Here is a 16967-nt window from a genome sequence, read left to right as displayed (position 1 = left end):
TGTTTATGCTCTACATGAACCTCTTCTGCTTGTTTTCCTTTAACTCCATCAATACACCCTTCTTTTCTTCTTTCCTTCATATTTCCCCTCAAATAAATCTATATTAGTCGTGTCAATTACTTCTTGTGATAGTAAGTTCCATATTTTAACCACTCTCTGGATTAAAAAGAAATTTCTCCCGAATTCCCTATTGGATTTATTAGTGATTATCTTATTTATGGTCATTAGTTCTAGCTTACCCCACAAGTGGAAATATCTCTATGTTTACGTTTTCAAACCCTCTCATAATTTTGAAGACCTCTATCAGGTTTTCTCGTTTCTGTAAGATTCCAAATAAGATTCCTTTTCTGCATTAACAATGCTCTTAATGTGCCAACCACAAATTTGAAATTGTAATTCTGATTCCTGAATACAAATCATTCATGTAAATTGTGAACAGTGATCCTTGTGCTGATCTTCTTGGGACATCACTTTCTACCTTTTGCCAGTCTATTTAATCCTTACTTTTTATTTTCAACTTTGCACCTAGTTTACATCCATCTACCTAGCATCCATTTAGCTTCTTGTCCCAGGTCTCCATATGTTAGTCATGAGTCTAGCATGTGGTAATTAATCAAAAAACTGCAGCTGTACTCCCAAGACATTTAGTAGGAACCCTGCAATTTCTTCCTTAACTTCTAATATACACTGAAGCAATCCATCCAAACCAGAGGGGTTTATCTTCTCTAAGTTTGATTAATTTATCGATTTTTTTAAACTACACTTTTGCCCCCTTTCAATCTTAAAATATCTCTATCATTTAGATCACTTCTAATGTCATAGACACCTTGCTAATCTCACGCTAATGAATAATGATCACTGGGCTGAATAAATCCCCAATTTTATAAATAAGGGTTTCAATTTTTTTGTTTTTCCTCTCATTTCTTGGCTTCTAGTGGTTTCAAAGTGATGCTTTTAAAGAAAAATATCTTTATTTCAGGAAATAAACAATCATTCCCCCAAAAAGCCACACCTTATCCAGACTCTCCCAGTTCACCTACTATTATGAACCAGGTCCCGCCTCTCCTGCAGCACAATACTGCATTGGGCTCCTACTGACCTGAAAAACTCCAGTAAATGTCGAAACATATTTCAACTTTGGCTGATGAGCTGAGGACTTGATAATGTCAGCATTCCAGACTCCACCCCCTTCATTCTTGCCACAGAACCTGGGCAATGAGTAAGAAAGGGTTGATTAAAACAGGGTGAAGGACAATGGGGCCTTATGTCCCAGGCCACTCCAGTTACTATGAAGGCCTGTTAGGAACACTAGAAATACGCAGATGGGTCTCTGGCAAACCTCCAATTGGATCAAGACTGTGTTCTGTGAAAATGTTTGGAAGCAAGTGAGTCACAGTATCTTTATGTCATGTGAAAAGATGTTCCAAGCATATCACCCAAGCCCTTTGGCGACCAGCAGATGGCAATGGGAGCATTATTTTCTCTGGAGGCTTCTCACCATGATTTAGCACAGATGCAGCAGCTACAAAATGGTCATCGAGTATTGGACAAGACGGGTGCCTTGCAGTAGCTTGAACTGCAACTCAGCAATGCTCTCTAGGATCCACTCTGTTTAGCCCTCATCAGGAAGGGAGCTACAAAAGGTGCCTTACACATAGTCTGCCTCACCTTTCTCGACTGGATTGCCTCATCCAGAGGCATCACCTTCTGTGCAAGTAGTAAAGTTTGGGATTTGAGTATCAGGACCTGCAAGTGGCCACCTACAGCTTTGTATCCAAAATTTTCAGTGATATGACATCATCATTGCTGCTCTAAGTGAGACAGTAAGAAGTCTCACACCAGTTAAAGTCCAACAGGTTTATTTGGTAGCAAACAGCACTAGCTTTCAGGGCTTTGCCCCTTCATTAGGTGAGTGGGGAGTTCTGATCACAAACAGGGTATATAAAGGCACACACTCAGTTCAGTGAGATCCAGTGAGCTGGAGAGGAGCAGATCAAGGAATACCAAAGCAGTTATATTTTATTCTGGAAGGGGAAATCAGAAGAAGAATGCAGACTTCATGGAACTGGATTTGATGTCAAGAACGAACTTGTGAACCGGTCTCATAAGTTCCCTCTTCGAAGAAATGATTCAGAAGATAAGCTCCGAATCATGCCAATGTCCATGGAAGTGATAAAGTCACCACACAAATGAGAACAACAAAGCAACAGAAGATGAAGAAATCTTTTAAGGATTGAATGGAGGAAAGAGGACCTAATATTAAATCTTCATGCCCTTACGTTACAGATCTGGAATGAAGAGGAAATCTTAAATGATCTCAAGGACGTCATGATTGTGACAGTCAAGAGAGGGGACAAATCTAACTATAGAAATTACAGAGACATCTCCCTGCTTTCCAGTGCAGGAAAGATCATTTCAAGAACATTTCCAAAAAAGAAACATATACTTGCTGAAGAGTTACTCCCAAACATCAATGTGGATTTCAGCCATCAAGAGGCATGGTCAACATGATTTTTACTGCTCACCAACTACAAGACAAATGTCATAAACAACATCAGCCTCTCCACATAGCATTAACTTGATGAGGGTCTTCTAATCTGTAAATTGTGAGGCACTTTGAAGGATCCTGCTGAAAAATGGACATCCTCTGAAATGCACTATCTTCCTTCACCTGTTTCATGATAGGCAAGCAGTGATCCTTAACAACGGATCTATTACAGGCCCTTCTGAGATTAAGGCAGGAGTCAAACAAGACTGAGTCCTAGCCCCAAATCTTCTTGACGAAATGTTCCATTTTACTAAAAAGCAGCTTGAGTGCAGCTTTTATTGAATAGACGTTTCCAACATATCACATAATCAGTTTACAGGAGCTCCAGTACACTGCTTATGTGATATGCTGGAAATGAATCTCCAGAAAATCATCAATGTATTTGCTGAGGTATACGAGACTTGCACTCAACATTCACAAGTATGACGTTAGAGGACTGGTGGGCTACTTAGGTAATACCATTGTTTAAGAAGGGAAGAAGGGGCAGCTCCAGGTACTTTTGGTTGAACCTGCCAGTGGAAAAATTGGTAAAAATTCTAAAATACAATCTAGATCATCATTTAGGTAGGCCACCAGTTAATCAAGGACAGCGAGCATGGCTTTGTTAAGCCATGTGTAAGACTAACTAGATTGAATTTTTTGAGTTAACAAGAGGGCCGACGGAGGTTGAGCAGTTGACGTAAACTACATGGATCTTAGCAATGGTTTTTGACAAGGTTCTACATGGCAGCTTTCAGTAACTTGAACATTCATGGGACCCATGGGAAAGTGACAAGTTGGATCCAAAACTGGTTCAGTGGCAGAAAGGGATAATTGTTTCAAGTAGGTTCCTGCAGGGATCAGTCCTGGTTCTCTTGCTGTTCATGGTATATTTATCTCAATGATTTAAACTTAAATGTAGTGGACATAGTTGAGAAATTTGCAGATTAAGTGAAAATTGGCCATGTGGCTGATAGTGAGGAAGAAAGCTGTATACTCCAGAAAGACAGCAATGGGCAGATCAGATGAGCACAAAAGTGTCAAATGGAATGTAACCTAGAGAAGCATTTGGTAATGCATTTGGGAAGGACAAGCAAGGCAAAGAAGTACACAATGAATGGCAGGATACTGAGAATGTAGAAGGATCCCGGATCTCTGCCACAGGATGGCAGTGGTCTGAAACTCAGATTGAAAGGATGCTTGGGGCAGAAATCCTCATCACATTTAAAAAGCATTTGCATATGCACTTAAAGTGTCAGAACCTACAGAGTTATAAACCAAAAACCGGAAAGTCAAATTAGGCTGGCATAGACATGATCAGCTAAATGGCCTCTTTCTATGCTGTAAATTTTCTGTTTTTGCGTTGCTTCTATATTACTGAGAAAAGTTCTGCATGTGTCTTTTTTGTTTCCTGATTCAAAACTGAATTCACTGTGGTCAACCCAACCTCATTCTTTCTAGGGGCTTGATGACTGTGGAGCTTGCTGGGACACATCAGTCAAAGTCTCTGCGTTAATATTCCAGTAACACAACCATTATGCTCATAATGTAGTGCAGAATATGATACAGATCAAAGAATTTTAGATGAGTTGAGGTTTATGAAGGATGGAAGACTGGCCAGGAGATGACTGGAATAATGGAGTACAGGCATGGATAAGGATTTCAACAGTAGAAGTGATGAAGCAGGAGTGGACACAAACAATGCTACTACTCTCAATACAGCTTTTTATACCACTAGTCCAACTTACTTTCGGGTAACAAAAACAGGAGCCAACATTTCAAGCATTAGCTCTATTCTACAGATGCTGTCAGATTTTCCAGCATTCCCTTTTTTGTTTCAGATTCCAGCATCCACAGTATTTTACTTTTGGGGTTACATTGATTTGGCACTTTATACACAGAAACAAGTTTTTTCTTAACCTGCCTCACTGTCGATAATAAAACTTGACCTTTATAGCTCATTTCCAGTACGCTTTGGATCCATCCTGCATCTGTTCCCCAATGCACATCTGTCCCCTTTAAAATTTGTTGAGCAGAATTGGATATAACATATTCCAATTGTATACAATCATTTAACTCAAGCTTAAAGTTTATTTATTAGTGTTACAAGTAGGCTTACATTCACACTGCAATGAAGTTATGTGAAAATCCTCTAGTTGCCAACTCTGGCGTCTGTTCAGTTACACTGAACAATGCACCTAAACAGCACGTCTCTTGGACTGTGGGAGGAAACCAGAGTGTCTGGAGGAAACCCATGCACACATGGGGAGAACATGCAGACTCTGCACAGTGACCCAAGCTGGGAATCGAACCTGTGTCCCTGGCACTGTCAGGCAGCAATGCTAACGACTGTGCCACCAAACTCAAACGATTGGACTAACAGAAGCCATTTCTTACACAGATTCTACGTCATTCCCTTTTATACACCACGTTCCCCTGCGATAAAACCCAGAATCACATTTGCTGTTTATTGCAGTATCCCTCGTAAAGTTTATCCCAATTATGTTAATATTCCCGATTTGGCTGAGTTTTGATCTTTGTCAGGACATATATTTCACATCTCTCTGCACTGAACAGTAATTGCCTCTTTTATGCGTCTCTCCCCTCCATCCAGCTCCAATATCATAGAACCCTACAGCGCAGAAAGAGATCCATCGAGTCTGTACTGAACACAATCCCACCCAGGCCGTTCCCCCATACCCCTACATATTATACCCACTAATCCCTCTAACCTACACATCCCTGGACGCTAAGGGGCAATTTCTTAGCATAGCCAATCAACCTAACCTGCACATCTTTGGACTATGGGAGGAAACCAGAGTACCTGGAAGAAACCCACGCAGACATGAGGAGAATGTGTAAACTTCACACAGACAGTGACCCGAGCCAGGAATTGAACCCAGGACCCTGGAGCTGTGAAGCAGCAATGCTAACCACTGTGCTACCGTGCTGCCCCAATTTTCCATTCTTCCCAGTTTCAGGTGCCCACTAATTTATCAGCTGCAAACCTCCACATAAGTCCTTTTGTGCCCCTGTCCAAACCATCAAACATGAATGTAAAACAAAAGAATTTCATGAGTATGAAGGCAGTAGGAGAGGATCAATGATTTCAAAGCAAAATTGGATAGATACTGGGGGCAAATAAACTACAGGGCTAGCGTGAGAATTGGCTCAGAGAATTGGCAATGGGTTAACCAGTCTTTCCTGCGCCGTAATAACTTTATACGGCACATCACTGCCCATATCTCACCAGGATCAGAAGCTAACCATTTGTAAATACTTTTGTATGCTATGATTTCATTACTGTTATGTTTAAGTGTCTAACTTGCTGTCTCTTGGATGTAAAATTATTCTTTCCTTGCTGAAAAGTTCATTACTTAGCATCTTTTGTTGTGTTAATTTGCTTTATTCCAGAATCAACTGCCCACATTTCTTATCTTCAGATTGTTGGCAAAGAGGAAGCAATGTAATGATGCCTTGTTACCATTTACAATTCTTTTGGCAGGTGGAGATGTAACCTTGACAGACCAGTCAACAGTTCTGAATCAAATAAAGTTCAACATCACCAGTAACATCCCTGTTGTCAATCAGCAGAGGGCAAAGGTCTCAGCTCTCCTTTGGGGTGAAGACCAGGATCAGTTTCCTACAGACTATGACTTCATCCTAGGTTCAGACATTGTCTACAGTTCACGGGACTTCCCTGCTCTGATAAAGACCCTGCAGCATCTGAGCAACCAAAACACCGTCATTTACATCTGCTCCAAGATGCGTGAGAGCATGGGAGCCAATGATTTTCACGAGAAGCTCCTCCCGCAATATTTCAACTCAGAAATTGTTCACAAGAATGAAGATAAAGAAATCAACGTGTTCAAGGTGACCAAGAAAGAATCCTCTGATGCCACAGAGAAGTCGCCAATGTAATGCTTTAAACCTGGGTACGGGTATGAGGGTGGGGGTGGTGAGGGCTGCTTCCTGCTTGTGGCAGAGTTGCACTACCACTGATTCTTTCACAAGCATGAGGAAATTGTTACCATCGTATCTTTTCAAAACATTTATCCACTGTTGAGTATTTTTTGTCCCCCCGTTGCTATATTCAACATGGTGACACATAGGTTGAGGTTTTGCCCAGTAGGTTTCTGCAGGTCTCTGATTTCTTGATTCAATGGTTAGAAAACTTTATGTTGGGCATCTTCTAGATTGTAAACCAAGACTTGGAGTAAGTTCTCAGTCAGCTGTAACAAATTTGCCACTGATTATTCCTTTCTTTTTCTCACGCACTGGTCTTAACACCGTTCTTAACTCCTTGGAGCATATTCTCAACTTTCTGCCCTCGATTTTTAAACAAGTGGGGGGCAAATCTTGACTGTGTGTTATCCTGCTAAAAGAATCATTCCAATCAACCAGGATAAACAGACTACTTGCTAAAGAAACAAAAAAAATCCCAGTTTCACTCAAGTGAGGGAGAGGCTATATTTTCAGACTAACACCATCCCAGCTATAGATTTAACAACTGGCATATTAAGTAATTCGAACTGCAAATACCAAAAAAACCAAATGTTACCAAATCAGGCAAATTAGAGCAAATGCTCCACTAAGCTGTGGCATACAGAAGCTGTGTTTCTGAGAACTGCTGAGAAGAGTTTGTGCCAAATGGAATTGAGCTGGTGTCACTGTGCTTTAGGTTAACACTGCTTCCTACTATATATAGTATAGTACTGAAAACTAATGAAATAAAAAGGGTGTTTCCATCGCATGGACGTATGTTTACATTATTCTTTTGACGTCAGCTGAGGATTCAGTGTTCAATAATGACCAGCAATATTGTAAAACAAACAATTCTACTGAGGGAAATATTCACATCATAACTTGGCACGACCCCAGCCGCAACCGACACGCCAGGTGCTCTGACAAAGGATCATCCAGGCTCAAAACGTTTGCTTTATTCTCTCTCCACTGGTGTGTCAGACCGCAGTATATTGCTTTTAACCTGGTAACTGATGTCAGGTTTGAGCTCCACCAGGACTCCAGGTCTCATTACAGGCTCAGTTCAATGAGTGTAACTACTCTTGACACCAAGGTTGCATTTGCCAAGAGTTTTACCAAGGAAAGTCTCTCCACTGGTTGGAGACACACATAGCACAAAAGGTGATGGCTGTTTTTGCTGGAGACTAAACATCTCCAGACACTGCTGAATGAGTTCCTCAGGGCAGAGTTCTAAGCCCAACTGTATTCAGCCAATTCATCAATAACTTTCCTCCGTCATAAGGTTGTGATGATGTTCGCTGCTGATTGTGAAATTCGGGACTACACAGAAACTTAAGCAGTCCATGTCCATACGCATCAAGATCTGCAAAACATTCACATTTGGCCAAAAGTGGAAAGTAAAAATACACATCATATAAAAAAAGGGCAATGTCAATATCCAAAAGAATAAAATAATCTCTCTTTGACATTCAATGGCATGACAATCAATGAATTCTTGCTGTCAACATCCTGGGGATTGTCACTAACCAGAAACTTAAATGGCTGTTTAAGGACTACTGAGAAAGTGCAAACATTGCAACAAATGACTTACGTCCTGACACTCCACCCCCTCCACCATCAACGGGACAAGAGTCAGGCGATGGCATCAGTGTGGCAGCTGCTGATGGAACAGCTTCCACACTGATCATCTCAATCCCATCAAGGATAAATCTTTTTCTCGTTCCATTGCCCCAAGATCTCTCACTTCTGATGCAACTCCCAGATATGCAAGGGAAACAATAGTAGTTGTAGGGTTAACAGTTCTAAGACAAAAAGGAGTTAACTCCGGACTATGGGACAATGAGAAAGGAATGATGATTGTCAGCTAGTCCAGGCATAGAAAGAGATTGTAAAGGAAGAACAACTTTCATAAAGAGATATAGAGGAATAAAATCCATGTCTGTACAGCTGTTATCCCTAATGTAGGAGCACACAGATCCATTGGGGAAATCTAAGCCGTTGAGTGGGATTTTCAGCCCCAAGACTGGAAAATTCAACCCGAGGTCAACAGACCTTTGCATGGTCCGTGTCCTGCCAACTACGATTCCCGGTGTGGGTGGGATGGGAAAATTCCACCCACGTTGTCACTTGGTGTGGGGACTAAGTAGTGCAACACTGTCCAATTAACTGCACTTAGACAGAATGCTCTTATATAATAATATTACAGTCAAGACAGCACAAGTCCGACATCAACCCAGTGCTTGAGAGTAGCATTCAGGTCCAATCTCACTTGTGCTGCCTGCAATGTGATACATTAGCATTTCAATCAGACATCGCAGTATCTCCTAGTCCTAGTATTGATGGAAAGGACAGCCTATTAACCTGACACTGTAGCTCCCCCATTTTATAACCCTTCCAGTAACTCTGATTCCACTGTTCGTATTATTGGCACTGTTTTATTTTGTTTTCCCAGCTCATATAGAGTAAACAAAATCCAAACAAACAGAAACTGAGGTAAAATCATAAAATGCTGTTAAACAATCCACAGATCGGCCGCAGAGGTTAATAAACATCTGTGTATTGGCCCCATGTCCAGTCAGCAAGCACCCATTCAGTACATGACAATCAAAGAAATGATCAGGGACAATGTTGTGGTGCTCACTGGCATGGGTATGCTATCGTGCGTATGGCTCCATGGGCATCCTCACTCAGTCATACCTTCCTTAAGCGAATACTACTCTTCAAGATCAGATCTGGTAGGTCGGCCAAGTGTCATATCCCGAGGTAAATCAGCTTAAAACTTGACTTATAAAACTAGCAGTCAAACTGAGCACAGAGGTTGTCTTCAACAGTATTTTTATATATAAGCAGCTTGATGTTCTCTCAATGGAACTGACTGAATTTTTCAAAGATCTCTGTATTTATTCGAGGCACAAACTTTCCTTCCACCATCCCTTCCTCTCTCACACTCTTTAACATTCAGGCCTTGTGCCTATCTGTACATTTGATACAGGTTTCACACACATACTGATTGGGTTTACAATTAGTACTTCAATCCTCTTGCCAGTCAGCAGCAGCCCACTTGGGCAGCTTCGAGCTATACTCCCAGTCTAGCCCTTTGTAGTGCAGAGCGTGCAGGTACATGATCAGATCCTTTGCAGATGGGTCCTTCCTAACCAGCTTGCACTCGCCACACAGAGTGTCCTTTACAACCACTGGCTTCTCTTCCCATTCTCTGCCTGCAGACTTGGTTAGTTCCACAGACTTGCCATCTGCTGCCCTCCCCGCTTGCTCCTCCGTAACTTCACTCTTCTCATCTGTGGTGCCTTCAATTTGGTTATTGAGTGGTAGAGTGGAACTCCCAGTATTCTCTGTGCTAGCCTTTTCCATGGTGCAACGGTGGTCCTCTTCCGGGAGATCCAGAAGATCTAAGCTCTCTTTCAACCTATGAACGTCCACCAATGCCTTTAGCAGCTCATCGTCCGTTTTATCCACGTTCCCCCTTTTGCCCCTTTGGGGTCCCCAGGCCTCAGTGTTGTAGACAGGGTCATTTACAATGGGGTGTCCCAGGTACTGAAGGTGGACCCGGATCTGGTGGGTGCGCCCAGTGTAGGGGAAGCAGCGCACCACACTGGATTTGCCGTTGTAGCTCAGTTTTTGGAACAAGGTTCTGCACGGTTTTCCTGAGGGATCCACTCGGCACACACCAACTTTGTAGGAGATGACGAGGATGGGCTCCTCACAGATGATTTCATCATCTGGAAACTCTCCCTGCACTCGGCACACGTATTCCTTCTGCACCTGAAACAAAACGGCATCAGTCAGCCTATAGTCTAGATCAGCTTCCTGACATACTGAGCAAACTACTGGAGTGTGGCCGGCAACTTAAACAGAGCCCATCAGGGTTTACTTCTCCCATCTCTGTAACTTGCAGCAACCTTAACCCACCCTCAATGTTCTCTCACCTCCTCCCCCAATCTCAATCGTCCTCTAATTGTAGCCTCTTACTTTTCTTTTTAAAAAGATATTCATCCATGGGACATGTGGACCGTTGGCTGGTCAGCATTTATTGCTCATTCTAAGTTCCCCTTGAACTTGAACTGTGCGGCTTGCTAAGCCATTTCAGAGGGCAATTGAGATTCAATCTCATTCCCATGGAGTTACATCTTGGCCAGACCAGGTAAAGATGGCAGATTTCCTTTCCTAAAGGGCATTAGTGAACCAGATGGATTCTCAGACAATTGACAGTGGTTTCATGGTCATTGGTAGATTCTTAATTCTAGATATTTTTGGCTGCCACAAATATCTGCACCTTTACCTCAAAAGTATGAAAACTGAGGCATGGGGAATGCATCTATGGAGCTCATGCCATCCACTGTGATGTGGACTGCTGCTGTCCAGTTCTCTTGTTATCTCAGGTGGTCACTCTACATATGGGTCTGTACAGTGAGCGTTAGTAGCTGTTCACTAACAGAAAGCAGCACAGCCAAGCCCAGTACTGTTTCAGCAGTATGCCATTTGACAGTGATCAGGAATGGGAACCTTGTTTGCCACTCCCCCTCACTGCAGAAGCATCAAAGCCAATGGTAATGCAACTATATCAGTGCTAGCATCCTCTCATCCGAGACGGCATGCTGTGGGTTCGCGTCCTACTCCAGGCTGACAATTCGAGTGCAGCATAGAGAGAATAGCAGTCTAACTGAGGTCCTATCAGATCTCTTGGGAGAATTCTCCCAAGCGGTTCAGCCAATACTTTATCTTCAAGCAACATCACTAAAACAGATGATCACATTGCTGCTTGTGGGAACTTGCTGTGAGGAAACTGGCTGTTTCTTATTACTACACTTCATGACTGTAAAACATCGAGGGTTGTGTCACGGTTGTGAAAGTTGTTAAAGAACATCTTTTTTCCATAGCAAAGTCCTGACCGAGAATTTGGCAGCACAGCGGCAAGCACTGCTGCCTTTCAGTGCCAGGGAACCGAGTTCAATTCCCGCTTGGGTGACTGTCTGTGGAGTTTGCACATTCTCCCCATGTCTGCTTGGGTTTCCTCTGGGTGCTCTGGATCCGCACCCCCCCACCCCGCCATAGTCCAAAGATGTGCAGGTTAGGTTGATTGGCCATGGTAAATTGCTCTTTGGTGTCAAGAGGACTAGCTAAATGTATGGGGTTATGGGATTAGGGCCTGGGTGGGACTGTGGTCAGTGCAAACTCAATGGGCCAAATGGCCTCCTTCTGCACTGTAGGGTTTCTATGAATTTGGCACAATGGGGATAATCTGGGGCTCAAATTCTCGGAGTGAACATTGAGACTTGGCCAGAGTTGGCTCCGAGACCTTCTTCATGCAATACCTGTCTCTCTCGGACTTGCTGATCCATTTTCTTTGAGACTTCGAGTGTCCTGGCAAACATGAGGACCCCAGAGGCGAGTCGGTCCAGTCGATGGATGGTGTGGAGCTCTGTCAAGCCATGCTCCTTACCCAGGATAAAGATGACAGTATTGTGTCGGAATCGGCCACAGGGATGGACTGGAATGGACGCTGGTTTATCCACTACAACGACCTCCTGGTTCTGGGTGAGTATCTCCAATGGCTGAGCTGTAACAGGAGGTTCATGCCTGTGTACCGTGTTCCTCATAAAATCATTGTTCTAGAAGATGGGTGAAGGAAACCATTAATATTAGCAGGCAATGTTGCTTTGAATTTCTCTGCTGTGCACCTCTCGGTTGCAATGAGCAGCACAATCTGGATTGTTGCTTGACTGCAGATACCCACACAGTTCAGAAATAACACAAACTGACCCTCTGCTGGCTCAATAAAAAACCAATTCACATCTCAGATCCATGAATCAGGCATCCAGCTGGTCAACAACAAACACTAAACAAGAGACAAAGAGGGTAGTCACTCAGTTAAGGGCAAACATATCCTTCTCCAAGAGCATGAGTCTGCTCAGGGAGGGCTGCAGATGCCCATTTCCTCACACCCTTATACCGCAATTCTACTGAGTGCAGATATTCAACCGTGAGGTGCTTCAGAGGCCAGCCCTGTCATGTCCACATGTAGTGTCCACCAGCAATAATAAAGAGAATTTAAACCCCACCCCACGACTGACTACAGAGGATGCAAGACAAATCAAAGCTTTCCAAGAAGAGGTTCCTGTATCAACCCCACCCCAATTAAAACTGGGCAGTGAAATGATTATGATTCACTCAATATTAAAGGGTACATTAAGGCTTACTGCACAAGTTGCCAAAGGCACTGGCCAGTGAATAACTGAGCTGTACACTGATTATAGTGTCCATTTAATAATACTAATTGTATTTAATTGACAGACCTGGACCCTTCAGGGGCATTATCATCATGTAAGTTAATCATAGCAAGATGAGAGGTCCTTTTACAATCAGCGTGTCATTTAGAGTCAGAAAAAACACCAACAAATCACCGGGGGTGCCCCTGGAAACACAGGCGAGCCCCCTGTTCACACAGACACACTCCCAGGGACACCCTGTTCACAAACACATTCCTTGTCTCTGTTCCCTATTACACTGTCCTCAACCACCAAAGCCATACAGGGTCCGCCCCTAGCACTTTAGCGCATACACCACATCCATAGCAGTCACCGTTTTGCGCTTGGCATGCTCAGTGTAGGTCACTGAGTCCCTGATCACATTCTCCAAAAACACCTTCAACACCCCTCGGACCTCCTTGTAGATCAAGCCGGAGAAACACTTGACGCCTCCGCAGCAAGCCAGACACCTGACGGCAGGTATGATAATGCCTTGAGTATTGTCGTGGAGCACCTGTGATGCTGCTTGGCTCCGCCTTAACCAAGCCCTTTACCACCTTTCCCTGTACTGGACATGATGAATAGCAAACAATCAACAACCCCCTGCCAACATGGACACACTCTCACGGAGCTCCAAAACAGACACACTTCTGGAGATTGCCTGTACCTTTAAGACTGTGTTCAGTTCAGCAGGTTCCTCATTGAGCCGGATTCTGCCAGCTTTGGCAGCCTCGATATAATACTTCATTGGTTCAACCCTGAACTCAGAGCTGAACACCTCCCATAGTGTCTTCCCGACCCAGCGCCCTTTACAGTAGGTCTGGAAGTCAAAGTAGTAGGGAAACACCTTCCTCAGTCCACTCTCAAAATAATACTGGGTCTCTAAAGGGAGAGAAGTGATAGATCAGTAACCGGTTATTGGCAAATTTTATATCATCTGCATAGTACTTGAATCACAAACTCTTCCCAGTCTGCCTCCATGTCCTTCTTAAACCAGCTATTTCTAGCGAGGCCATGCCTTCACAAACCAGCAGAGTCCTTCATGTGAATACTGAGACAGAGGCATCAGGTTATTCAACTGTGAAGGCAGTGCAGTGGCATTTGATATCCATAGACTTTTCGTAGGGGTGGATGGCTAATCTTGATGGATCGGAGGCCTCGCTGTTCATACCGCTCTCTAACCGAGTGCACCTATTCAGTACGGACCAGGAATTAGTTAGCAACTTTGGGATAAGAGGATAAATTATCAAGAAGATTCTGCCCACAGCTCCACACGGACCAAGTGCCTCCAAATTCCTGGGGCTTTGTCAACAAAAACAGAAGCTGCAGACAGCCTGCTGTTCTAGAACGGAACACAGTAAAAAGTCTGACAACACCAGGTTTAAGTCCAACGATTTATTTGATAGTACACTCACAAGCTTTCGGAGTTTGTCCCTTCGTCAGGTGAATGGAGTGTTCTGGCCTCAGACAGAGCATATAAAGCACAGACAGTTTACAGATTACTGATTGCTCTACAGTAATCTGATTACAGTAATCTGTAAACTGTGTTTTATACGCTCTGTCTGAGGCCAGAACTCTCCACTCACCTGACGAAGGGACAAACTCCGAAAGCTTGTGAGTTTACTATCAAATAAATCGGTTGGACTTAAACCTGGTGTTGTCAGACTTTTTACTGTGTTTACCCCAGTCCAACGCCAGCACATCCACATCATGACTAGAGCGGAACACCAGCCAGGGCAACATGAACTAAAGCCCATCTGGCTCACTAAATATCATAAACAACATTGCTTAGATCCACATAACTCATTAGACAGAAATGAAAATATTATTTAAATGTGATCAGTGTAAGACTGTCACTAAGTCAGATGACCATGTTGAGTTCACTGAACAGAGTAGCGAGCGTACGAGGGATCAGGTATCTCTGAATGAGGTGTCAGCCTGATGTCCCCTACAAAAGATGTACAATATAAACAGCATGCGATAGAAAAGGCAGACCCATTCTAGATGAGGTCAAAGCTCTGCCATCCACCTGCATCTAGTTGTAAATGGTGGAGGAAACTTATAGGAACTAATGCAGGAGAGAGGGAGGAGCCAGAGGGGCAGGCCAGATAAAGATCCAGGGAGAAGTGTTTCAAAACTCTTGTTGGTTTAAAGGCATATATTCCTGGTAGGGTCTATGCCTACTAAGAACAACATATATAAACTACATACATTAAAACATCACATAACCTCAGTGATCAGCCCAAGTTACAAAACAGCAGGTCCTGGAGGAACCATCAGCATCAGTTCCCATTCAAGTGTACTTTAACTTCCAAATTTCAGCATTAGTGCGGTCGCCAAACCTCGTGGTGCCACTGCAGCCCTCAAAGCTGTGAATCTCCCAGCGGCAGTCTGCTTAGTATTGTGTTCACAGGATGCAAGTGTTGATGGAAAGGCTGCCGCTACAATCACTCTTCAGCAGGCGATGGTGAGCACCTTCTTGAACTACAACAACTTATTGACTTAGCGTCTTTAACGTAATTAAACATCCCTAGGCACTTTACAGGAGCAGTACATAACAAAATATGACACTGTGCCACACAAGGAGATACTAGGTCACATGACCAAAAGCTTGGTCAAAGAGGTAGGTTTTAACAAGTGTCTTTGAGGAAAATGAGATAGGGGAGCCGAGAGGTGTAGGGAGGGAATTCCTGAGCTTGTGGCCAAGGTAGCCAAAGGCACAGCCGCCAATGATGGAGCTATTACAAATGGGAATACACAAGGGGTCACAATTAGAAGCTTTTTCAGATAATTGTATGGTTGGAAGCTTGGGAAAGCTAGGGGGAGATTTGAAAACAAGGATGAGAATTTTAAAGTCAAGATACCACTTGACCTGGAGCAGCACGGTAGCACAGCGTCAGGGACCGGGATTGATTGCTGGCTTGGGTCACTATCTGTGTGGAGTTTGCACATTCTCCCTGTGTTCACATGGGTTTCCTCCCACATTCTGAAAGACGTGCATTGCCTCGAACAGGCACTGGACTGAGGCGACTGGGGGAATTTCACAGTAACTTCATTGCATGTTAACGTAAGCCTTACTTGTGACAAATAAATAAACTTTTAACTGCAGCTCATGTGCATCAGTGAGTTCAGAGGAGATAATGGTGGTGCAACAAAATTTTTTAAGATGATAAGCACATGCAGCCAGCAGTGTATTGGAATAGTTGACCCTAAAGGAAACAAGGGTTTCAGCAGCAGATAAACCAAAACCAAGGTGAAGTCAAGTGATGTTAGAGGTGGAAAGAGGCAATGAGTGTGAATATAACCCACTGCAGTCCATGTGGTAGAGGCACATCCACAATATTATAGGGTTAGGATTGCAAGTTATAGTGCACTAAGATGAGGATGGGTGAAGGGGGCAAGATAGTTTACACATAATGACAACGGCAAGACTGGACAGACGAACAAGGAGATAGAAATCATAAAACCCTTACAGTGCAAAAGGAGGTGATTCGGCCCATCGAGTCTGTATTGACCACAATTCCACCCAGGCCCTATTCGCGTAACCCCATGCATTTACGCTAGCTAGTTCTCCTGACACTAAGGGGCAATTTAGTACGGCCAATCCACCTAACCCACACATCTTTGGATTGTGGGAGAAAACCGGAGGAAGCCCACGCAGACACAGGGAGAATGTGTAAATCCACATAGACAGGACCGAATCTGGGTCCCTGGTGGTGTGAGGCAACAGTGCTGACCACTGTGCCACCGTGCTCCCCCAAATGGTTTAAATTTATTAATGTCACATTAACAACGGAATGAAGTTACTGTGAAAATAGATCCTGCATGGAGTGTCCTACCCACTTTCCACATCACTGATGTGCATGAAACAATTAGTTTATTTTAATGCGTCCAAAGCGAAGCCCGACCGCACAATTTACCCCCGAAGTGCTGATGACTGAAGCTGATGCCTGGGTTCTTCTTCCCAGGCGGAGGCACATAGCGGTCACTCTTGCCCTTCTTGTTTCTGGGTTTTTTAGTCGGGGGTTGCCCGTTGCCCTGCAGCCCAAGTCCCGGCTCCTCCTCGATCTCTTTGCGCTTGTCGCCGCCAGCACTAACGGTGGCCACGCTCATCCTGACACTGATCACCCGCACCGCAGACAGGCAGCAGCGTGGACACCTCATGGTCATTTCCGGTTCTGGACCTCACGGAG

General features: G+C 43.8%; 2 protein-coding genes across 2 annotated transcripts in view; one reads left to right on the top strand and one right to left on the bottom strand.

Annotated features, from left to right (window-relative positions):
* The window catches only part of LOC145352724 (EEF1A lysine methyltransferase 3-like), a 30750-nt gene extending 24302 nt beyond the window's left edge, over window positions 1-6448 (top strand). The window contains exon 4 of the mRNA XM_080202979.1: window positions 6033-6448. Coding sequence (XP_080059105.1) covers window positions 6033-6448 — 416 coding nt within the window. The remainder of the gene's footprint in view (window positions 1-6032) is intronic.
* A 33-nt stretch (window positions 6449-6481) lies between these two features.
* On the bottom strand, window positions 6482-16938 carry rpusd2 (RNA pseudouridine synthase domain containing 2). Its single transcript, XM_080202978.1, has 4 exons — window positions 16695-16938; window positions 13442-13656; window positions 11842-12138; window positions 6482-10291 (listed from the first exon to the last, which is right to left on the bottom strand). The coding sequence occupies exons 1-4, from the start codon at window positions 16936-16938 to the stop codon at window positions 9542-9544; spliced, it is 1506 nt and encodes a 501-aa protein (XP_080059104.1). The 3' UTR covers window positions 6482-9541.
* Between the last annotated feature and the right edge of the window lie 29 nt (window positions 16939-16967).

This window comes from Carcharhinus amblyrhynchos, chromosome 14, assembly GCF_965287045.1.
Source record: "Carcharhinus amblyrhynchos chromosome 14, sCarAmb.v2.hapA, whole genome shotgun sequence".
Classification (NCBI taxonomy): domain Eukaryota; kingdom Metazoa; phylum Chordata; class Chondrichthyes; order Carcharhiniformes; family Carcharhinidae; genus Carcharhinus; species Carcharhinus amblyrhynchos.
The sequence above is the reverse complement of the archived record's forward strand: the minus strand, read 5'-3'. Positions and strand labels throughout refer to the sequence as shown.

Bases quoted from the DNA above. Each gene is read 5' to 3' on its own strand.
- rpusd2 (XM_080202978.1), bottom strand. From the start codon at position 16,938: ATGAGGTGTCCACGCTGCTGCCTGTCTGCGGTGCGGGTGATCAGTGTC. The intron at 13,657-16,694 runs GTAAATTGTGCG...CTCTCCCTTTAG, and splicing joins CAGTCATCAGCACTTCGGGG to AGACCCAGTATTATTTTGAG. The intron at 10,292-11,841 runs GTATTGCATGAA...GTTTTGTTTCAG, and splicing joins AGCAAGTCCGAGAGAGACAG to GTGCAGAAGGAATACGTGTG.